Source organism: Amphiura filiformis, chromosome 5 (genome assembly GCF_039555335.1).
Source record: "Amphiura filiformis chromosome 5, Afil_fr2py, whole genome shotgun sequence".
In the NCBI taxonomy this organism is placed as follows: domain Eukaryota; kingdom Metazoa; phylum Echinodermata; class Ophiuroidea; order Amphilepidida; family Amphiuridae; genus Amphiura; species Amphiura filiformis.
In genome coordinates this window covers 62,537,963-62,558,733 of record NC_092632.1, presented here as the reverse complement: position 1 = coordinate 62,558,733, position 20,771 = coordinate 62,537,963, and the positions used below count along the sequence as shown (strand labels likewise).

Here is a 20,771-nt window from a genome sequence, read left to right as displayed (position 1 = left end):
TATGAAGAATGTAGTTCTGAGAAAGTCGCATTTGAAATTTTTCAACAGTTAAAAAGGTTCCTGACAAAAATGGGTATGGGAAATTCATTTTTACTTTTAAAGCAATGTTATGTGATTATGATTTAAAGCCTAATTTTAAATGTATTGCATGTACTAAATAGGGCTTAAAGTTATACAGCAAGGAAATAATGTATGATTGAAACTACTGCTGGCTACTGATTTGTTTCCAATATTATCTTTAGTTATTGCATCATAGTTGGGTGGTGTGGTTTTTTTTGTGTGTTCTTTCTTGTCACATAAAGCATGATCTGTAGTATATTTATCTGATGTTTAACAAACAACCAAACACACAAGCAAACAAGTTGGCTGATACGAAAGTATTAATTATTTTATATGATGTGTTTGGGGCTCGAGTAAACTGACATATATGAACATTTTGAGAGAGACAAAATCAGGACTCAGCAGGGATTGAACCCCGGTCGCTGGATTACAGGTCCAGAGTCCAGCGACCAGGGTTCAGTCCCCTCTGAGTCTTGATTTTTTTCTCTCTCAAAAGTTTCATATGTCAGTAATCATAATTTCTCAGGCTTGCATTGTTTATTTCTGATCCTCGCATATATTAATTTGTGTGTCACATTGTCTTTCACCCTGCTAGGGGTGAAGCATATAGGCCGCCTCCTTCTTCATTATTTAATTATTTTATATAATTCAATCCATCTAACATGGAAATTATAACATTAAGATTCAAGTAATGTGCTACTTGTTCAAACTTCCAAATTTTTAATTTAAGAATCAGAAGTCACATTATTTTTTCACAAGATATCATATAAGATATCATATATTGTTATGGCTACATATAAGTATGGCAAGCAGGGTCGGATCCAGGAATTTTTGATAAAGGGGCGCTTTTGGTCGATTTACGAAAAAATGTGTTAAAGGGGTCACCCCTCGAAAACTCAACGGTTTTGGCCCATTGTTTGCTGTTCATGGCAATTTGTTCCTTTTAAAAAAATTTCTTACAATTTTTGTATTTTTAAGTTACCGCGCCCTTTGCTAGTAAAAAAAAGGGGGGCGTGCTGGCTGTGCCCCCCCAAATCCACCCTGGCAATAATTACATGCAGCATGTATCCTATTCAAATAAACAAGATATACCCAAGCTACTGACTGCATAGTCTCTAGTCTCATCTACATGTACCATACATTGTAATTTCATTATATTACATCAAAGATATATAGTGTTATCTTTGATAGCAAAATAGATTTGCCAAAGACGGTCATGTCCTGTACATTACCCTGAAGTTATACAGTACCCGGTAGTTGCAGCGCAAACACAATCAAAAAACGAAATATAGAATTCATGTTTGTTTTCCCTCCCCCACGCCTGGAGGGAGTAATGAGAGGACGATGGGTGGAAATCGGAACATAGACGACCTTAAAGATTTCAATTCCACCCGGTAAGTGAACGAAACAAAATGGCATGGTAAATATTTTAGTAAGCAAGGAGAAGCTAGACCTAGGGGAAAGAGGACTCCACGATGGCTACTGACTCGTCTAACCTCCTGACAGGAAAAATATTGGCAATCGTTACAACTAAAATAAAGCCAAGGATAACAATGTATACACACAACTTGGGTTTGAATAAATTGACACAAATTGCGATTTGTATAAAGACGAGGCCGGCCGGAATCCCTACTGCACAGTAATCGACCACGAATCCACTCCTGAGCACAGAAGTAATATATGGTAGCCCTGGTATGCCTCTAGGCCTATGGTACGAGATATATCTGGTTATCAGAGCCATGTGATATGCAGTTAAATTGTATAAAATATATGTTGCAGTGATACTACCAGCTAGCACTCATACAATTACAACATGCATAACATGATATTTCTTTCAGTAGATGCTGTTCAATATGTGCATAATTGTAACCCAGCTACAGTAAATATTTTTTAAGTATAAATAGAAATATCCATAATATATACGCTTTATTTATTAATAATTATATAAATTACATAGTATGAAAAAAGGATACCTACATTCCAATACTCAAAGACACAGTTCATTTTAACCCTTGCATGTGTAAACAAATTTAAAGAACTGTGTACAGTTTTGAGTATCATCATACCCTACCATAAGGGTCAACTTCAAAAATTATAATTTATCTTTGGATACTACTGAACTTTGTCACCAAAAGTAGGACTTTACTAATAGCTACAGGATGAGGAAGATTTTGTTTAATCAAACAGAGAACTCCCTAAGCACACCTCACCAAATCTTAACTGTCATGATGATGTTAATCAACTTTTCAATGAAGCAAAAACCCGATAAGAGAAACCATCCTCATCATCATCATCACCATAGCGGCAACTGAATCCCTGACTAGAATCCTAATCATTGTTTTTTATATCAGCTATATTAATCCCAAATCATCTGCCTCAATATAAAATATTGTTTTTTCGCTTATTAATATTGTTTTTCCGTTTTGTTTTCACTATAGCGCCGTTGTCGCCAGCAAGACTGGAGGGATTCTCCAGTGTATCCTTGTCCAACATATGCTTCAATCCGTTTCCATTCTGAATAGGAATTGCCAATGGTGTTACCAGGCTTTTCTTTAATACCTGTCGTATCTTTTAGTCTCTGGCCTGTACATACATTTTACTAAACATAACAGTAGCTAATACATGCTAGAAGTAGGTTAAATTAAAACACGTTGATTGTTAAGAAGATATACAACAAATTACACACAAGTGTGTGATGAACTCAATGAATAGATGTAGGTTGGTAATAGTTACACTATGGACCACAATAGCCTCATCCCAATGGCAGAGTCCAATAACCTCAATTACAGAATCATGGTGCAAAATTTGACCTCAAGTTGCAGAGTATGAGTTTTTGTACCCAAATTTTCAAAGGTCATTCAATGAATGTACAAATGTATTGGGGTTTAAGAACTGTGCCCTTGATAGATGAGCATGTTGTGGATCCTAGTGTTACTTCATCCACTCCTGTGGATGAAGTATAAATTTATTTTACTTCAATAAATTGACTAAACACTTGAAAGAAAATGAAGAACAACATTATTACAATACTAAAATTGGGTCACTCTGTTTTGATAACATTATGGCTGCTGATATGAATTCTGTATCACTTTATTACATATTTTAATAAGTTAACAATATAGTGACTGACAGAACCTATCCATAAGATCAAATGATTTGTGACAAATCCCAATTTTATTAATGCTCTGCATGCTAGCTATATAGGCTTTAACATGTAAGTCCCAAGTTTTGAGATATTTTCTCAAAATATCAAGAGCTATCTTAAGAACCACTGAACCAATACTAGGCTTGTTTGTACTCATTTTAATGCATTTTTCATGCTGATTCCAATTATGGTCATGACAATTTACAATTCTGAAATATTTGAATTTTTGAATTTTTTAAAAACTTTGTCTGCAGTCGAAACCTGCGTGGAGACTAGAGGGTTAAGCCAAAGTTACCTATATACCAGAATTTCGGTATATATTCAATATATCTAAATTAATCTCTACTTTAACAAGCTGCAATCACTTCCAAAAGTGTAATTTTTTAACCAGAATACTTCTTTCAACAAATGTGAACATTCGAAATCACTTTAAACGTAAAGAAGCCACTGAATCCACAATGGAATAACATCACGAAAAAAAGATGTTAAAATCCAGGACAAAATGTCAAATCTAAGACAACATCATAGCATCCAGCCTGTCAACACATATGTGCCACACTTGCTTTTAATAACAACCTCCTCATGGGGTTTTTTTCCTCGTATCTTTTCACTGTTGACAAAGATTTGATGGATTTCACAACCAAAATAATACATCAGCCAAGTATTATGCTAAATTGCTTTTGGAGTAGATCATTAAAGAGAAGAAGATGCATCTTGGTAATTTTTTTCATCATTTTTTTAAATCCAGTTTCAACTGTATAAGTATGGCACTAAAGTCAATTCAACTAGATCACTTGTTTTTTTCCTCAAAAAACTTCTCAAAAATCCTCAAATCCTTAAAAAAAATGAGTTAAAACAAATAACACCAGTTAGGTTTGAATAAATTTCATAATGGGCTATTCCAGAAAATACGTGCATGCCCCCTGAATAGAGGTGTAACTTTTCAAAAATTTCTGGATTTCCATGATTGCTTTCTGAAAACGACTGGAATTCCAGTCGCCAATGGTACTGGGAAAAGGTTGAAAATGCAATAAAATGAAAGATAAATTATAGAATTGTCAAAATGAAAACATACAATATTCTTGAAACTTGATGAACTCAATTTTCTCAAAAGGGTGCGGTTCCTGTCTGTTTTTCATAGTTGCATACAAATTAATGTGTAACATGAAGATGGCCTACAATGTGCAAGCTTCACACTAGCAGGGCAACAGCATCATGCCAGCCATATGCAAGGATTGCAGCGATATATTATGCACCAAGCCCACCAACAAATACCTATATGAAAGAGGAAACAGGAGGCAGACTGACAGGTCTTATAAAACTCATTTTTTCAACAAAAAAGTTTCAAGTGAGACATTTGAGATGAAAAATACATCTATCTTTTTAATACTCCCACGTAACAAAATGATAAAACTGGTGACAAATTTGGAAACCTTGTCATCAATCTTGGCATACAATTCTGACACCTATTATCCTGTCAATTTTCCTAATAATTTTCAGGAAACGCTAGCACTCTCGGCATTCGCACCACTTGAACTGGCTGAACCGTCGACCTCCATGATCACTGGGCGTCTTGATGTTCATGAATGTGACTGGGAGAAGACAATTTCCTGCTGCAGCTGTGTTCCAAAGGCCGGGATGAACGCCATGGTATTCAACCTACTAAACGATTATCACTGAATGCGAGAAATTCACAGCTAGCTAAGGATAGCTGCCACTAAGCATTTCCTAAATGCTGGGTGGTGACATGTAACCTAGGAGCTGGAATAGCTGCCATTTAATATTTCCTGAATGTGGTGTTAGAAAGAAGGAGGTAACATCTTGGATAAATGCAAGAGATTCACATCTTCGATATAGCTGCCATTTAACATTTCTTAAAGCAAGGGTTACTGGATGAACATGATGGTATTCAACCTGACAGACTGTTGTTGGCTTGGCTAAATGCGAGATTTACAGCTAGAAAAGCTGCCTTTTAACATTTCTTGAAGAAGTGGTTGGGTTGAACTTGATGCCGTTCAACCTGAGAACCATTGCCAAATACCCACATTTAAAAGCTCCTGTTTGATACATACTATAATGCAATGGAAGCTGTCTCATCATGTTCCTTTCAAGTATTTTTGCTCTGTTGAAGATCTGAAACCTTCTACTTCAAGTATGCTTTTTAGAATTGCAAAACTTTTGCAAAATAGTACCAAAATGAAAAATGTGTCGAAGTTGCCTGCTCTTTGTAACATTTAAAAGGTAGTAATCTGGCTAAAGAAATTTAAATAAAATCTCATTTCATTAACTCTACTGCAGGTGTCCACAACATCTCATAGCAGCTTTAGCGCCACATATATCCCTATCTTTTTAAACTTGACACTATTATCAGTCTTGAATTGTCCGCAAATGTGGGGTATGACCTTTAGGAGAAGAAGAATACGGCTACAAATTCATGATTTGTCCGCAAAGTCAATAACACCAATGTTGCAACGGAAAGGTGGTGTGTGATGTATTTCATTGCCATAGCAACATATTAGCAAGGCCTTTGAACCTTTATCACCATGTTCCATCTCAGGGGTTTATAGTTGGGCATTTAAAGAAGGGGGTTGAGCGACTTGTCACGTCTTCAAAGCCCTGCTTTTCACTCTTTCTATAAGCTTAACTATTGAGGCAATATCACTGAGTGTAATACTTGACAACTACAATCAGGCGAGAGAGTCTTTAACCTTCTTTTTCAACCACTGATCACTTATAAAGTGCCGAATAGCAGATTTATAATGATTAAAGTAAAGTCGTAAGGAAACTGGATGATAATAAAGATGTCCAGTAGATGAATAGAATGTTTTCATACCTTTTATACTGGTAGGCAATTAAAGAACCCATCACCTCGCTTACAAACGAGTTTACTCCAGGTTAATTTGCCGACTCGCAAGAGCTAACGGCTGGCATTCGGTCACCAACCTTTACATCCATTTATGTAATTATTATTTTTTTACCAATATTTTCATGAAATATTAAAAGACATTGACCCTTGGGAGATCAGACAATCAATAGGCCCTTGTAATCTGGTGAAGTTGTGTCTGTCCTTGTGCCGATGTTGGTTGATTATTCTCAACTTAGCAGGTGATACCGATTTCAAATAGATAATGTCAGCTGGTTGTTCTCCCATCTTCCTATCTAAAGATGCATCTTGATGTATAGATCCTTACTGTCAAATACCGTTTGACCTTTTTATTACGGCGCCTGCTGTGAATATGATTTTTTTTCTCGATCAGATCATGTCAATAAGATGGTAGCTTTTTATCATCTGGTTTACCAGTTCTCATTATTTCTCCTTTAATATAAATAATATCATCTTCATCAATGTATTCACCATTGCCCTCGTCCTGCTCGTCCTCATCTCTCTCTCCCTTTCCCTCTTTTTTTCGCTGTGATGCTCCATCTCCTCCTCCCTCTCTCTCTTTCAAAACAAATGGAAAAAAAAATCAGACAGAAAAACAACTAGACTAAGCTGTGGTCTAACCCACGAACACAGCCGTGTTGTTACCCTTAATGACCTTTGACCCCAAAATATATGAAAACGCCATAGACATTGGCTAATGTCAATGCATGGGTGCATGTGGCACCACTTTGCTATGTTACATCGTGAGCAGAAGGGGCATTTTGAAGGTTTTTCGTCTCAGACCGGAAGTGACCCCTTAATGACATTTGACCCCAAATAAAAAAATACCACATATGAATTGGGTACCCACAATTCATGTGTGAACATACCGTTACTGTCCTATGTTTTTCTTAGCAAATAAAAATTTTTGACGGTTTTTCGTTTTATACCGGAAGTGACCCCTTAATGACCTTTGACCCCAAATCTGTGAGGACCCCATAGACACTGGATAATAACAATGCATGTATGCAAGTGGTGTTACTGTCCGGAGTAATTTGTGGGAGAAAAAGCATTTTAAAGGTATTTCGTTTTGTACCGGAAGTGGCCCCTTAATGACCTTTGACCCTAAATAAAAAAAATACCACATATACACAGGGTAATTACAATTTATGTGTGAACATACCGTTACTGTCCTATGTTTTTCTTAGCAAATAAAAATTTTTGAAGGTTTTTCGTTTTATACCGGAAGTGACCCCTTAATGACCTTTGACCCCAAATCTGTGAGGACCCCATAGACACGGGATAATAACAATTCATGTGTGCAAGTGGTGTCACTGTCCCACGTAATCTGTGAGAGAAGAAGCATTTTGAGTTGAAATCACGTTTTTGACCCCTATGACCCCTCGTGACCTTTGACCCCACGAGTTTCATATGACATGTAGGGGCATGGTCAATGAAGGTTATGACCAAGTTAGGTCAAAATCGGTGTAAGCATGTAAGTGCTAGAGCAAATGAAGTGGTCGGCAGAAAGAAGAAAGAAGAAAGAAGAAAGAAGAAAGAACCAAAAAGAAAAAAAGACACAGCCGTGACTAACGTCACGGCTGTGTAAAAAACCTCAAACAGTCCTGAAACAACTTGGAAATTTGGAAAATCCCCAAGAAAGCCTTCCCTTCTTGTTATTCTACATGTACTGCTTCAAAATATCAGAGGTTATACATAGTACAATAATGTTATCAGATTGGACAACAAATCTAGTCCCGTTCTAGTATGAAATTTGGGCTATTCCATTTAAAATCCGCACTACCCCTGTGGAAGATTTTGGAAATGCCTTCCACAGGGGGAGTATGAATTTCAAATAGAGCTCCATTTGAAACTCACCCTCCCTCAGTGGAAGATTTGAGTTGAATCTTTCTCAGAGGATGTAAGAAATTCAAATGGAGCTGCCTAAATGTGTTCATTCCATTTGAAATTCAGAGTCCCCCTGTGGAAGATATTCCCAAAATCGTCCACAGGGGGAGGGGGGATTTTAACTGGAATAGCCCAATGCTTGTCTCGCTCGCATCAACTTGCATCAGGACGACATTATGGATTTCTTAAACAAACTATTGGAAATTTGATCACACCTTGAGTTTGATTTAATCAAAAAGAATTGATTTATATCTTAATATTTTCTTTTCTGTGTTTTTTTCCTACAGGTCTTGGAAAATGGCATCTTATCAAGGTTAAAATGATTAAAAAAAAGAAGCTGGAAATGTTCCCTGTTTTATTGATTGACAAATTTACATATTCTTATTATTACATCCATGCATGCATGCATATTCAGAAATAAATAAATTGGTTGATCTACTTGTATCTCCAACAAAATTGAACCTGAAATTGCTGCCTTAATGTATTTATGACAAAAAAAACCCAGTTTTTCAAAACTGAAAACTCTTCCTTGTAGAATGTAAGATAGCATTTTCACGGGCATTTTCATTGCTAGTGGTTCTTGGAATAGGATCTTCTAATTGAAATCCTTACACCCCCTATGGAATACATAACCTTAATCTTGAACACAACACAGGGAGTGTGATTTTCTTAATGGGGTTACCTGAATGGGTGGCTCAATTTGAAATTTACACACCTTTTGTGGGAGATAAAAGTCATGTCTTCCAAAGGGGGTCTATGAATTTCATCTGGAATAGTCCAATAGTCTTGTGGAAGGATTGCTCCAAACACTGTGGATCTGCATGATTGGGAGCAATTTCCTGGATCTTACAAGACTTTACATTTTGTGATACAAATGCAAATGTCAAAAGCTGTCAAAAGGCAGCTACTTGGAACTGTATGTTCCTGTACTCCCAAGACAATAGACACCTTGCCAAATACGAAATGTGTAAGGATCAAGGAGGGCACCATTTTGAAATTAACAGAAACATAAAGATGACACCTTAGAAATATTCCCCATTATAACCTTGGCTTCTATTGTCTTTCATACAGACATGCAGACACCTGAGCAGGCGGTCATTGCCCTAAACACACCGCCTACAGTTGAACATCATTTTCTCTCAAAACAATTTCACAAACATTGAACCTGGCCGGCATTTTCTTTAGCCTACCCACTTGGCATGCAGGTCTCTGCATTCAAAATCACGCATTTTTAATGAAAAAGGAGGTAAAATAGAAGGCCTAAATTATGCTAACATCTCACACCGTCCCATCATCACATTGAGGGTTAACAAACAACAACACACATTTTCAAGACAAAGATGATGCATACGATTAGTTGACAGACAAGATTTATCCATCACTATCAATGGTATGGACAGTCACTATCATCAGTATAAGGCAGGTGGTGTTTTAATGTAATGAAATCAACAACAGCTTCATAAAAAAAACCTGCAAGAATTCACAAACACATCTAAGCCATGTTCTACCTGAACATGGTTGAATGGCTCTGTTTGGCTCATAAAGATAATGTCGAAGGCCTAGCCTAGAAGTCCTAGAAAGAAATATTCAACACTAAAAAGTGCAAGTATATTAGCTAAAAAGACCTTTATATACCAAGTACATGTGCAAAACATGTACATAAAGACCTGTATTTTCAAAAACAAAATGTAAATTTTATCAACTGAGCTTTGACAATGAACTAATAAATGCATACTTTCCAGCAAAAGTCAATTATCAGTGGCTTTGTTTTTTAAGTCCAATATTTACAACACTATGCTCATCATACATTATGATAGTCCCCTCCACAAGTACTGAATGGTTCATGGTAATACTGTTTTGCAACAGCTTGAGTACATGAAAATCATTTATATTGTTTCATCTTTTTGACAGAATAGTGCTGCTGCATCAATTAGGCTTTCAAAAACATGACTAATCGTGCCTTTTAATGTGTGTGCCTGTACGTACAACATGTGTGCTTCACATAATAATGATTGAAGCAAATGTGAAAATTACTGTTTGAGAAAATTTGCCACATGAGAACATGCGCAGGTGCCATTGTCTGTTAATTTTTTTTTATCACACTTATTCTTTGATTTTTGACAGTGGCATACAAAAAGAGGGGGGAGGGGAGCAAGGGGCCATGCCACCCACTTTTGTCAGTCAGCCTTGAGAAATGCACCCAGTCTGGGAAAAAATTTTGGCGTTTTACCTATTATAGCGAGCGAAGCGATCTGAAAATATTTTAACAATCTGGGGAATCGAGATCCTTGCCAACCGACCATTGAACACCACTGAATACAGATGTAACAGTTTATTTGTCAGTAATGAATGAATGAATGTAACCTTAGTTCGAGGCGGTAGGGCACTGGGATAGCAATTTTTGTTTTGCTTCTTGATATTTATTTATTTACTTTTTTATTTTTATTATAACTATTATTTTTTTTGCTTCTCAATTTATTTTTATTCTGATCTCTGTCAGTCTTGTCCACCTACCTCTGCTCTAAGTATATCAAATCGCTAGCGGCCCTGCTCAATTGGTTGTTATGTTATGGTTTAAAAAACAGGGATATGACAATCAGAGAAAACTACTGATCCAAATTAGAGCAGAGGTTGGTGGACAAGACAAGTGATCAGAATAAAAATAAATCAACAAGCAAAAAAAAAAAAAGTAAGAAAAATAAAAAAATAAAAAAATAAAATAAAATAAAAATAAAATCGAAAAGCAAAAAAAAAAAACTATCCCAGCTCACTGATGCCTCAAAGCGAGGCTATGATGAATGTAGCAGAATGTATTGATGACACAACCTTTGATTACTACTGCTTCAATTCCTTAAAAACACTCACTCTCATCGGAGTTAATTCCAGAATATTTTCAGAGTAAACACTCCAACATCATCATCACCACTTCTTCGCTGATTTACTGACAGGACGAGAACTGCAAAAAGTGCAACGCTACCTGTTCTTAACAACATGACTAATTCCATCAATTAATATGTATTTTGTACCAGGTATCATCATCACCCGCATCGCTACCAAGATGACCATTATTAATTAACATGAGTCATGTTTGAATTATAAGCCTACGCTAATGAAACATCGATGCCGTAACCGGATTATGATTGCTCGCTTATTGACCGCTACGTGCTCGGCGTATGTGAATGAAAAATAAACAAAACCGATGTTGGTACAAAAATATAACGTGGGGATTGTTTGACCTGCACTTTGTCCAGTGACTGGTTGTGTATGGTCAATTAAGCTGCCCATTCACAATCACGGGGCTATCTGTTTGATTTTTGTTTCATAGTGATATTGATTAAGCAATTATGGTGGTATTGTTTTGGTGATCAGAGTAATGAGGCAAATATAATCCGCAAGCTGCTCAGATACAGAAATTCACTTTTGCCTTTTTGGTTTCATTATGTGTGTCTGTTAAATTAATAAACTGATTGTATTGTAACCAGGCCCATATACGCAGGGGTTGCAGCCCCCCCCTCAAATTTGCCAAAGTGTAAAAAAGTCCCAAAATTCCAGCATTTGAGAGCGTAGAGAGAAAAAAAAAGAAGAAGTTTTTTACGGGTTTTTCGTCAAAAAGGTCCAAATTTTGGAAAGAAAGTCCACTTTTCACAAAATCACCCTCCCCCCTGGGGGAAAAAGTCCACTTTTTCAAAATCAGCACCCCCCCCAAAAAAAATTCCTGCGTACGGGCCCGATTGTAACATCCAGTTTGTGTAATTTATTGAGTGATCAGGTCAATGTTATAGCATATTTCTCTCAATATTTTGGTTTGACATTTTCCAAAATTGTGTTTTGATGAATGAGTTGTAGATAATGCCAATTCCAATTCCAACCTCCTACTTTAGTACATTTTAAATTATGATACTAGAAAAAATGGTATTGATAATGCAGAGTTGGCAAGCTCTAAAAAATTTCAGTACTAAAAACACAGGGACAAACAATCTATATTAAGAACAAACGATTTGGATCTTCTCTAGTATTTGAATGCAACCATCAGTTTCTACCTGTCCTTGTCTTCACCTGCAGAAAATCCAATTTACACTCAAACATAAAAGTTTCAAATCATTTTGATGCATAAAAGCTAAATATTTTACACTGTCCTTGATAGAAATGTCATAATAAAACACCTTGACATAAACACAATACACAATGCCCCTGATTTATTGTTCTATTTTCATACACAGGTGCAGAGCCAAGCATTAAGTTTGCCATTGTTAAAATTTGATCAAAAGCATGAACATGGAGAGACATTCTGTACAAAAGAGTTTGTCTGCATGCACTGATCAATAAGTAGAAATAGATCAAATTGATCATATTAACTTAATCATTTTATTAAATAGCTTAACTCTCTCCACGCTGGTGTCGACTGCAGACGACAAGTTTCAAAAAAATTCAAAAAATTCAAAAATTCCAGAATTGTACATTTTCATAACCATATTTGGAATCAGCATGAAAAATGCATTCAAATGAGTACAAACAAGCCTAGTATTGGTTCAGTAGTTCTCAAAATAGTTCTTGATATTTTGAGAAAATATCTCAAAAGTTGGACTTTTTATTAATATGATATGGCTAGCACGAAGAGCATTAAGCAATTTCTTTGTTAAGTCCCCATTAGCAAGGCAATGGGTGTGAAGTATGGACCATATATAGGCCTATTGATAAGTGAATGTCCCTTTAAACAGGGCACCACATGTGCTGTTTCACATTAACCAGCTAAAATCCTTCATTCCAATTAACATTATTAATGCTATCTACTGAAGACAGCCAATATACATGTATATAGTTCAGTGAACTGTATTTAATTATGTCTGGCTCTATCTTGTAATACACATCAATGCCTAAATGATTGCTGCATTGTGATAGATCTACATAAAAGAAGTCTGTATTTTCAAACTGAATTTTTGTGCTATCTACTGAAGATGCATTAACTCACTAACACACAAATAAATTGCCAAAAATCACCTGCACACAGAAAAATCAGAACAGTTTAAACACACACACAAAAGTATTTTCTTGCCTACAGTCTATCTTTTAACATTTTGATCTTTAATGTGATCCAGCAGGTGCTGTATACCTCAATCCATCAATAAAGTTGAAAAATAGTCCCAATGATCAATACCAAAACTTTGTGCAAAAACATTGATCTTTCTTTGTCCCCCTTGGTCTCAACAGGTTACTATCAACCCCTCTCCAAAATGTGTCTAGTGTTGACATAACTGCCCATGTTTGCTTTCTGATATTTCAATCATTTTCTATGATGGATTTCTCCTGGGCAACATTAAGAAAATAAGATGCTCTCTTTGCAGTCACTTGAGGCTTGGTTATCTTTTCCTTATACTTCCAGAACATCTTCTGGGTGTATTTTATTTTTCAAGGCCATGGTCTACATATGAATGTCAAAGATGAAGGTAAATCGTTAAAACCCATCACAGTTTGCAAGTATGTTTCCATCAGACAAGTTGGCTTCTACACAGATATTGGAAATGTAGTTTTCTGTGATGAAAGCATTTTGTCTCAGGTGGTTTCTGCTTCCATTTTTGATACAAGAATAAGCTTTATGTGAAAAATAAAATTTTGCTTCTCTTTTGAATCAGGGCAAGCTATGATTTCCTCATTTTTTATGGCTATGTTGCACCTTAAAAGATCTTGTTATCAATGTTTCTATCGTCATTACTGTCATCATCATTTTTTTAAAGAAAGTACTACAAAAGAGATAACTATTCCAATTACGGAACACCACTATACCCACCCATACACATGGAATTACGCCAATTGTCTTCAAAATGACCAAAATCATGATGAAGTATTGAAGATAATTTTTATTCATAGAGCATAAGCATCTCAACTCAGACAAAAATACTTGTACATTTTTCCATAGCTCAACATTTTTGGTTAACCATGAATATTTAATCAAAATGACCTTTCACACTTTCTGATCAAATTTAATCCCTCACGCCAAAATACTATAAAATCATTATCATGATTATAGTCACTCATTCATACAAACATAAAAAATATCCAACAAAAGAAGTTAAATACAACAAATTATATATCTTTTTGAAAGAGGCAGGTGGTCTCGTTGACTAGCACGGGCCAAAGTCACACAACCACATCTTGATACAGGATCTATCCCCTATGGTAAACCGCAGACAGACGACTAAAATAAATTCTAAACCACGGCTTTGTTCTCCTATTCGCTTAGTCGTTAAATAATTAATGAAGCAAAAGTAGGATGCAATGCAATGGACTTTTGTGTATTTGTTGGCCAGTGTGAATATTTTTGTGGGAGATTATTTTCATATTTTGTGAAACCTCAAATGAAACATCAAAAATAGGTCAAAATAGTATGAAATACTATATATCAATTAAAGACTATTGGCTATAGTATAGTAGACACGAAAAAGGCAATAAATTGTTTGAAATGGAATAATGTGAAAAACAAACTCATGTAAAAATTAATGCTTCTACAGTGTTTCATGAAAAGAATCCATATCCCATTATACCAACACTTGTGGCATAACGTTACCAAATATGAAGGCACATTTCATATGTAGCGTGCAATTCAACTGAAGACTGTTCCTTTGTTTGGCCTTTTAAGACCCCAGTCCAGCCCACATCAAAAAGCTAAACCATGGTCTAAGCAAAGTCCTCCAAACCCATTCTGATTTGAAATATTCCAATTAGATAACAAAACATGGCTAGTATTTGTGTTTACCAGTGTAGGTGTAAGGTGTATTGGGTGCTTTAATTGGTACTACCCTAAGCAAATACAAGATATTGGTGATTTTTATTTGTTTTGTAAACTAGATGGTTCTGAAGTGACCAGTGACAGTTTCAGAATGCTAGCTCCCCAGCTGCCTCCAGAATAGTTTCAAAATATTTTGGTTCTTGAATTAAATAGTAAGCTTGGCATCTACAAATTTTCCACTATTGATTATATATAAATTTTAATTTAATTTTTTTTTTTTTTTAATTTTTAGAATCCAAAACTGCAAGCATGTCACCAGTTTCACACCAATTTGTTTATAACCATTTAAGGTCCATTTTCTTATTTCAAAGGAAATGTTGTGTAATTCTAACCAGAATTTTTTTTTTTTTTAAAAATAATTCCCAGAGGGCATGAAGGCCACAATAACTGTTCATATACTCTCGAGCACAATAATAATATACTCAATGCCTTACAGCGAGTAATTAACACACATCAGGCCATTCTGTGAATGCCTGATCCTCAATGTTTTTTGTTCGCCTGTCTCAGTCTTTTATTATTTCACATTGTTAAGCTTACACGTCTTAATTGAAGAAACCGCTTGTGTTTAGCGTGCACGCGTCCAAATAAGGATCCCAATTTGGGCATTCTGGACCAGGACAAAGAAGAGCGGAAGTTTTTACTTAATTAACACAAACATTGCGTAGATTTTCACTATCTCCATTGTCGAGAAAGTTGTACTGCAAACAGTGAAAATTTTTATAACTAATTTTCCATGTTTTATGCTAAAAAAAGCCTATGGTTATCTATTAATATTTTTTTAGCTGATTTATCCTCATAATCTAATTTATTTTACATGTATTGATTACTGGATTTAGTAAAAGCATCTTATGAATAATTAAGTTACTCAACCTTCATTTTAAATGATTGAATATTAAAATAAACCTTCATTTTTAATGATTGAACATCATATCTATAAGTACATATGAAACATCATTATGAAACAATTCAATTTGGCTTGTAGCTAAAATAATTTGAAATACACGACATTCAAAATGAAATTAGGATTTAATATACATGTACGAATCCAAGTTCAAAATCAGTCAATACTCGCTGGCACACGGCTGTCCTGCGTGCTAGAGACAGAAATATGATCCAGTGGTATCATTAATCATTTAAGCTGTAAAAATGAGACACTTCTCAAAAATGACAAAAACACCACCTGAACAAATATAATGGTCATAGACAAATCTTGTCAATTCAGACGGATCCATCATTTCTATAAATGACCCTACATTCATTGTATTTTTAACATCTCATTTTCAACATCATATTTTGCGTAATTTTGATTGAATTCATTCAGGTTACTATGTGTAGATATGCAATACCAGGAGGGTTCTCAACTTTGGTGTGGGTGGGAATGTGCAGCAGCAGCTGGGACTCCAAAAAACTACAAATAACTCAAACAAAATTAGACGAAAAAGAGACACGAAATTATACTAATTTTTAGAAAATGTTCGCAAATTTTGCTACATAACGATGGAAAATTGATTTTTCTGTGAAAGTTTGAAAAACATCCTTTATCAAATTGTCATGAAATTGAGGACCATCATCAAACCAAGATGGCTAAAAATGAACCCTAAATCTAAACTAAATGGCTAAAAATGCACCCTGAATCTGCCGCATTATTACTCGGTATAAACATAACATATACTGCTAAACTAAATTTTAACCATTCTTTAAGAAATTCTGAGCATAAAATAGACCAAAATATATTTCTGTTGTCATTTACCTAGATACACAAAATCTAAGATGTCATAAATCTTTGCAAACATCATTGGCTTACAAATAAAATACATAACGATATCAAATTCATCCGTCTAGACCAAACAGGCGATTACAATTACGGTCTCAGCTGTGAGAAAACAGTGAATTAATGAAGGAATATTTGGAAGACGACGTTGGATTTACAATGTATTTCCTGAGGCAGGATTTGCGCGTCCATCGTGTCTTTCTCTAGTTGTATTCCACGTCTACATTTTAAAGGGATTTCATAGTTTAGAGTGGAATGTTTTGCAGTGACATTTTCAATGCTTTCACATCTACTCCCACTTCAATGGACATTGGACGCAGGTAAGTCCTGGCGTAAGTCTCTTTAGTTTTACCAAGCCATATACATACACTCTAAGGGATGTTGTTGTATATAAAATCCCACTGAAATTGGGCTATTCCATTTAAAATCCACACTACCCCTGTGGAAGATTTTGGAAATATCTTCCACAAGGGGAGTATGAATTTCAAATGGAATGAACACATTAGTACCTGCATTTGAAACTCACCCTCCCTCAGTAGAAGATTCAGGTTGAATCTTTCTCAGAGGGTGTATGAAAGTCAAATGGAGCTGCCTAATGTGTTAATTCCATTTGAAATTCATACATGTGGAAGATTTTTCCAAAATCTTCCACAGGGGCAGCGGTGGATTTTTTAAAAATAGAATAGCCCATTGCAACTGTTTTCATTATTCATTTTGACTGTCTACTTATTTCAAAACTTTAATCAGATAAAAAACATGAAAGTTAAGATTTTCTTTGAAGCTATAAACTCCTATCTATTGCAAATTTACCCACTCCCCACAAATATAAGCAAGTAATAGCATTACCTTGTGAGCCTTGATTATAAATTCACCATCAGAAGTTTTTTCCTGTTTACAAGGAATTGCCATGGGCTTCTTGCACACAAAATGGTCACTTTGGTCAGTTATTTCATCCTGTCCTAAATCGTTTAAACATCCCTGATTAAAGCCAAAGCATGCAAAGAGGAGTGAGAAGGGATCAAGTTTTCAACATCATATTCCCCTATGAAATTCAACACCCATTTAAGGCCAGAGTAATGGAAGACACATTCGTCCACGACCGAATTTGAGATTTTTTGATATTTATCAACACTAAGATGTATTCTTTCACTTGAAACTGATAAAATACAACTTGCTAATATTTATTCGTATTTTTGCTTGATTTATTTCACTCTTTTCAACTCTAAAAAGTCACATGGCTCAAGACAGCTTAGTAAATTGGCGGAAATAATGAGTCAGAAATGCGCGAATCACGAAAATATTGTGATTACTGCAGCGATTCGCGTCACGTGTGCTGCTCAACTCTGCGCGCGTATATCCAACGCAGTCAAGGCGCATTCGGTATGTTGTTAACGCCAGCAAATGTGGTGTAAACAAAACAAAAATTTGCAGTCAAAATGCCACTTAGATTTTTTAATTATTTTGAATTTTGGCGCACTGAAAGCAGAGATTATAGATTCATTGGTGCAAAAAGATGCATATTTAGACCATGCACCAGATACAGCTTTTACAAGTGTGAAAGTCTTACCGTTTTAAAATTTAAGGACGTTTTGTGCATAATTTTGACATTTTTTACTAAAACGCCGATTTCTCAGAGTTCACTTTTGACAATATTATGCGATTTTTGTGACAAGATAACTCGAAAATATGCAAGCAAAGGGTAAACTTTTTGCACTATCCGTTAGAGTACATCAAGGTCTAGGGAAGGTTTTTTCATTTTTTCAAAATATTTGTTTTAAACAAAAATATACACCATTATGTGCAATTTTTAGCTTAATAGAGTGACAAAATAGTCCCAAACAGAAATGTTTGGTAGACTCATAACCGGTGCGATCTTACCTTTCCGATGTTGATTAAGATACTTCTTGCATCGATCCCGAGATGCGGAAAAACCAATAGTCATTTTGTCCCACATAAATGAATAAATAACAAAACCCCCGATCCCCGGTGGACTCACCCAAAAGGTGACGTCACACCATATGATCGCCCTTATCCGACTTGGGATCCCCTACCGGACCAAACTTGTAGGGGGTGGCGGGGTCGGGATAATCAACATCGGAAAGGTAAGATCGCACCGGTTATGAGTCTACCAAACATTTCTGTTTGGGACTAGACTCAGTACACCGGTCGATCTTACCGGTTCCGATGTTGATTAAGATACTTCTTGCACCAACATCTGACAGCCCGATCTAGCAAGTAACCGACGGATGGAGGTACAAGATTGGTCAGCATCTGATCAGGGATCGGGAGCGGGTAACGATGGTTTTCGCGAGGTCAGAAAATATTTTCCCCAACGGTCGGGAAACAAAAAGACCACGCGATCACAGACATAAACCTCCTTACTTAATAAGTTTGGTGGTTAAGAATAGCGACACTGGTTCTTACCATGCTGAGTATTCTGTATAGTCTGAAAACCTGGTACCCGTACACCACCGTATTATGATCGCCCGAACAATGTCCCGTAAACATCCCGCCCGTCTCTGATTACTAACGTAAACGGAAGTATCGTAGAGAAGGGCGAAGGTGGCTTCCGGGACACCGCCTACTAGATCTCCTCAAGGGACAACCGAGCGGTATACCCAAGATGATGAGATAGCTCGTGTCGAGTGGGTCGTGGGACGCGAAACCTTCGCGATCCCGGACCCCACCAACACCTGGACCAGCCATTGCGACAGCGGCTGGACCGAAAACTCTGTAAGGGTGATGAATGCGGTCGTGAGTCCCTCGCAAGGCTTGTGTTCGGAAGAAATAGTGCTGCAGCGCCTTATCGGACACCCCAGCCTATCTTTGGCTTCAGCCGAACCTTGCCCAACCCTGGGGATTGGAGAGGGACGAATGTTGGTAGTCGGTATGCACCGCGCCCGTTCGTAGTCACGAGAACAGAGCGCCGAAACAGCGTCGCTCCAGTGTTTGTGAACACGGAAGCTAACCTCGAGACCGTGTGCAACTCAGCACCGCCGTCCCGAAGCCAACGCCAAACCGGAAAGCCATCTTGAGAGTTACGTATTTAAGCGTCGCTTTTGACGGAAGGTCAAAAGGGTGACCCTTAAAGTAATCTAAGACTGTGTTGGGATCCCTTAGGAGGATCACTTTCCTTTTGGTAGACACTGTTGAACATACCGTCGAGGCGTAGACTAATAAGGTAACCATCGGCTATGATAGTCGACCCGCCTCGAAACCTCGGTGAATGGAGAGGACAGCTGACTTATAGCTGGCCCCAGTGGCCCGCTGCAGTCTTGCTTGGAACTTTTCTGTCAGAAACTCCGGAACTAGCAGCACAGAGGCTCTAGCGGGAGAGCTATTTGTCTCATTGCACCAAGCGTAGTATGGAGCCAGACTCTGGCTATACGTACGGAGGGTAGACTTCTGTCTAGCCCCGGCGATGAGAAAAACAGCTTCTGATGAAAAGTATCCCTCCGCTGCGTGTTCCCTGGTAAGGGCCATGCAGCTAACTGCAGGTGCTCTAGTGATAGACTGGGTACCTCCGCTCCGGGCATCCGGAGTAGACCTGGTACCTCGGGGAGTGCCAGCGGCCTTGCCGCTAGCAGAATGACAATGCAGTCTTCCCACCCGATCTTGGCCACCACCCTCATGAGTAGTGAGATCGGAGGGACTGCATAAGCTGTCATCCTCCCCAGTCTATGGACAGAGCGTCCACGGTGAATGCTTGGGGTCCGCGACCCTTGAGCAGTACACCGGCAGTGGATGATTGCGATGAGATGCGAACAGATCTTTCGAGGGGTGGTACATCCCTTGAAGATCGCTCTGAGCGACCTGCGAGCAAGGGACCATTCTGCTGGTCCCGACACCCTTCCTCGTGACAGATTGTGCGCGAGGATGCTGGTGACGCCCGCGATGTGTATCGCTCTCATCGTAATCTGCCTGAACTTGCACCACCCTATCAGGTGTCGTGCATGCAGGCTCAATCGTGGTGGCCCGGAGTCCCCTTGTCTGTTGGGGTAGGCTACCACGGTTGTGTTATCCGTCAGGACAACGGTATGTGATTCCACGATCACCTCCTCGTGGCGAGGGAGGTTGATGTGAAACTCTGTCTCTATGGCCCCCATAGGCCCGAGGCGGAGTCTCCGTGGATGTGGACCCCCAGCCCCGTTTTGACGCTATGGTCGCCACTACGTGACATACCGGGGGTGCAGGAAACCTGACACCCTGGGTCAAATTGGGCTGATGGGTCCACCACCAG

The 20,771-nt window shown here is 37.5% G+C and overlaps 1 protein-coding gene across 1 annotated transcript in view; it reads right to left on the bottom strand.

Moving 5' to 3' along the window:
• Positions 1–6,468: 6,468 nt before the first annotated feature.
• Positions 6,469–20,771, bottom strand: part of LOC140152320 (E3 ubiquitin-protein ligase TRIM9-like) — a 28,867-nt gene continuing 14,564 nt past the window's right edge. The window contains exon 2 of the mRNA XM_072174622.1: positions 6,469–6,645. Within this exon, the coding sequence (XP_072030723.1) occupies positions 6,469–6,645 (177 nt within the window). The remainder of the gene's footprint in view (positions 6,646–20,771) is intronic.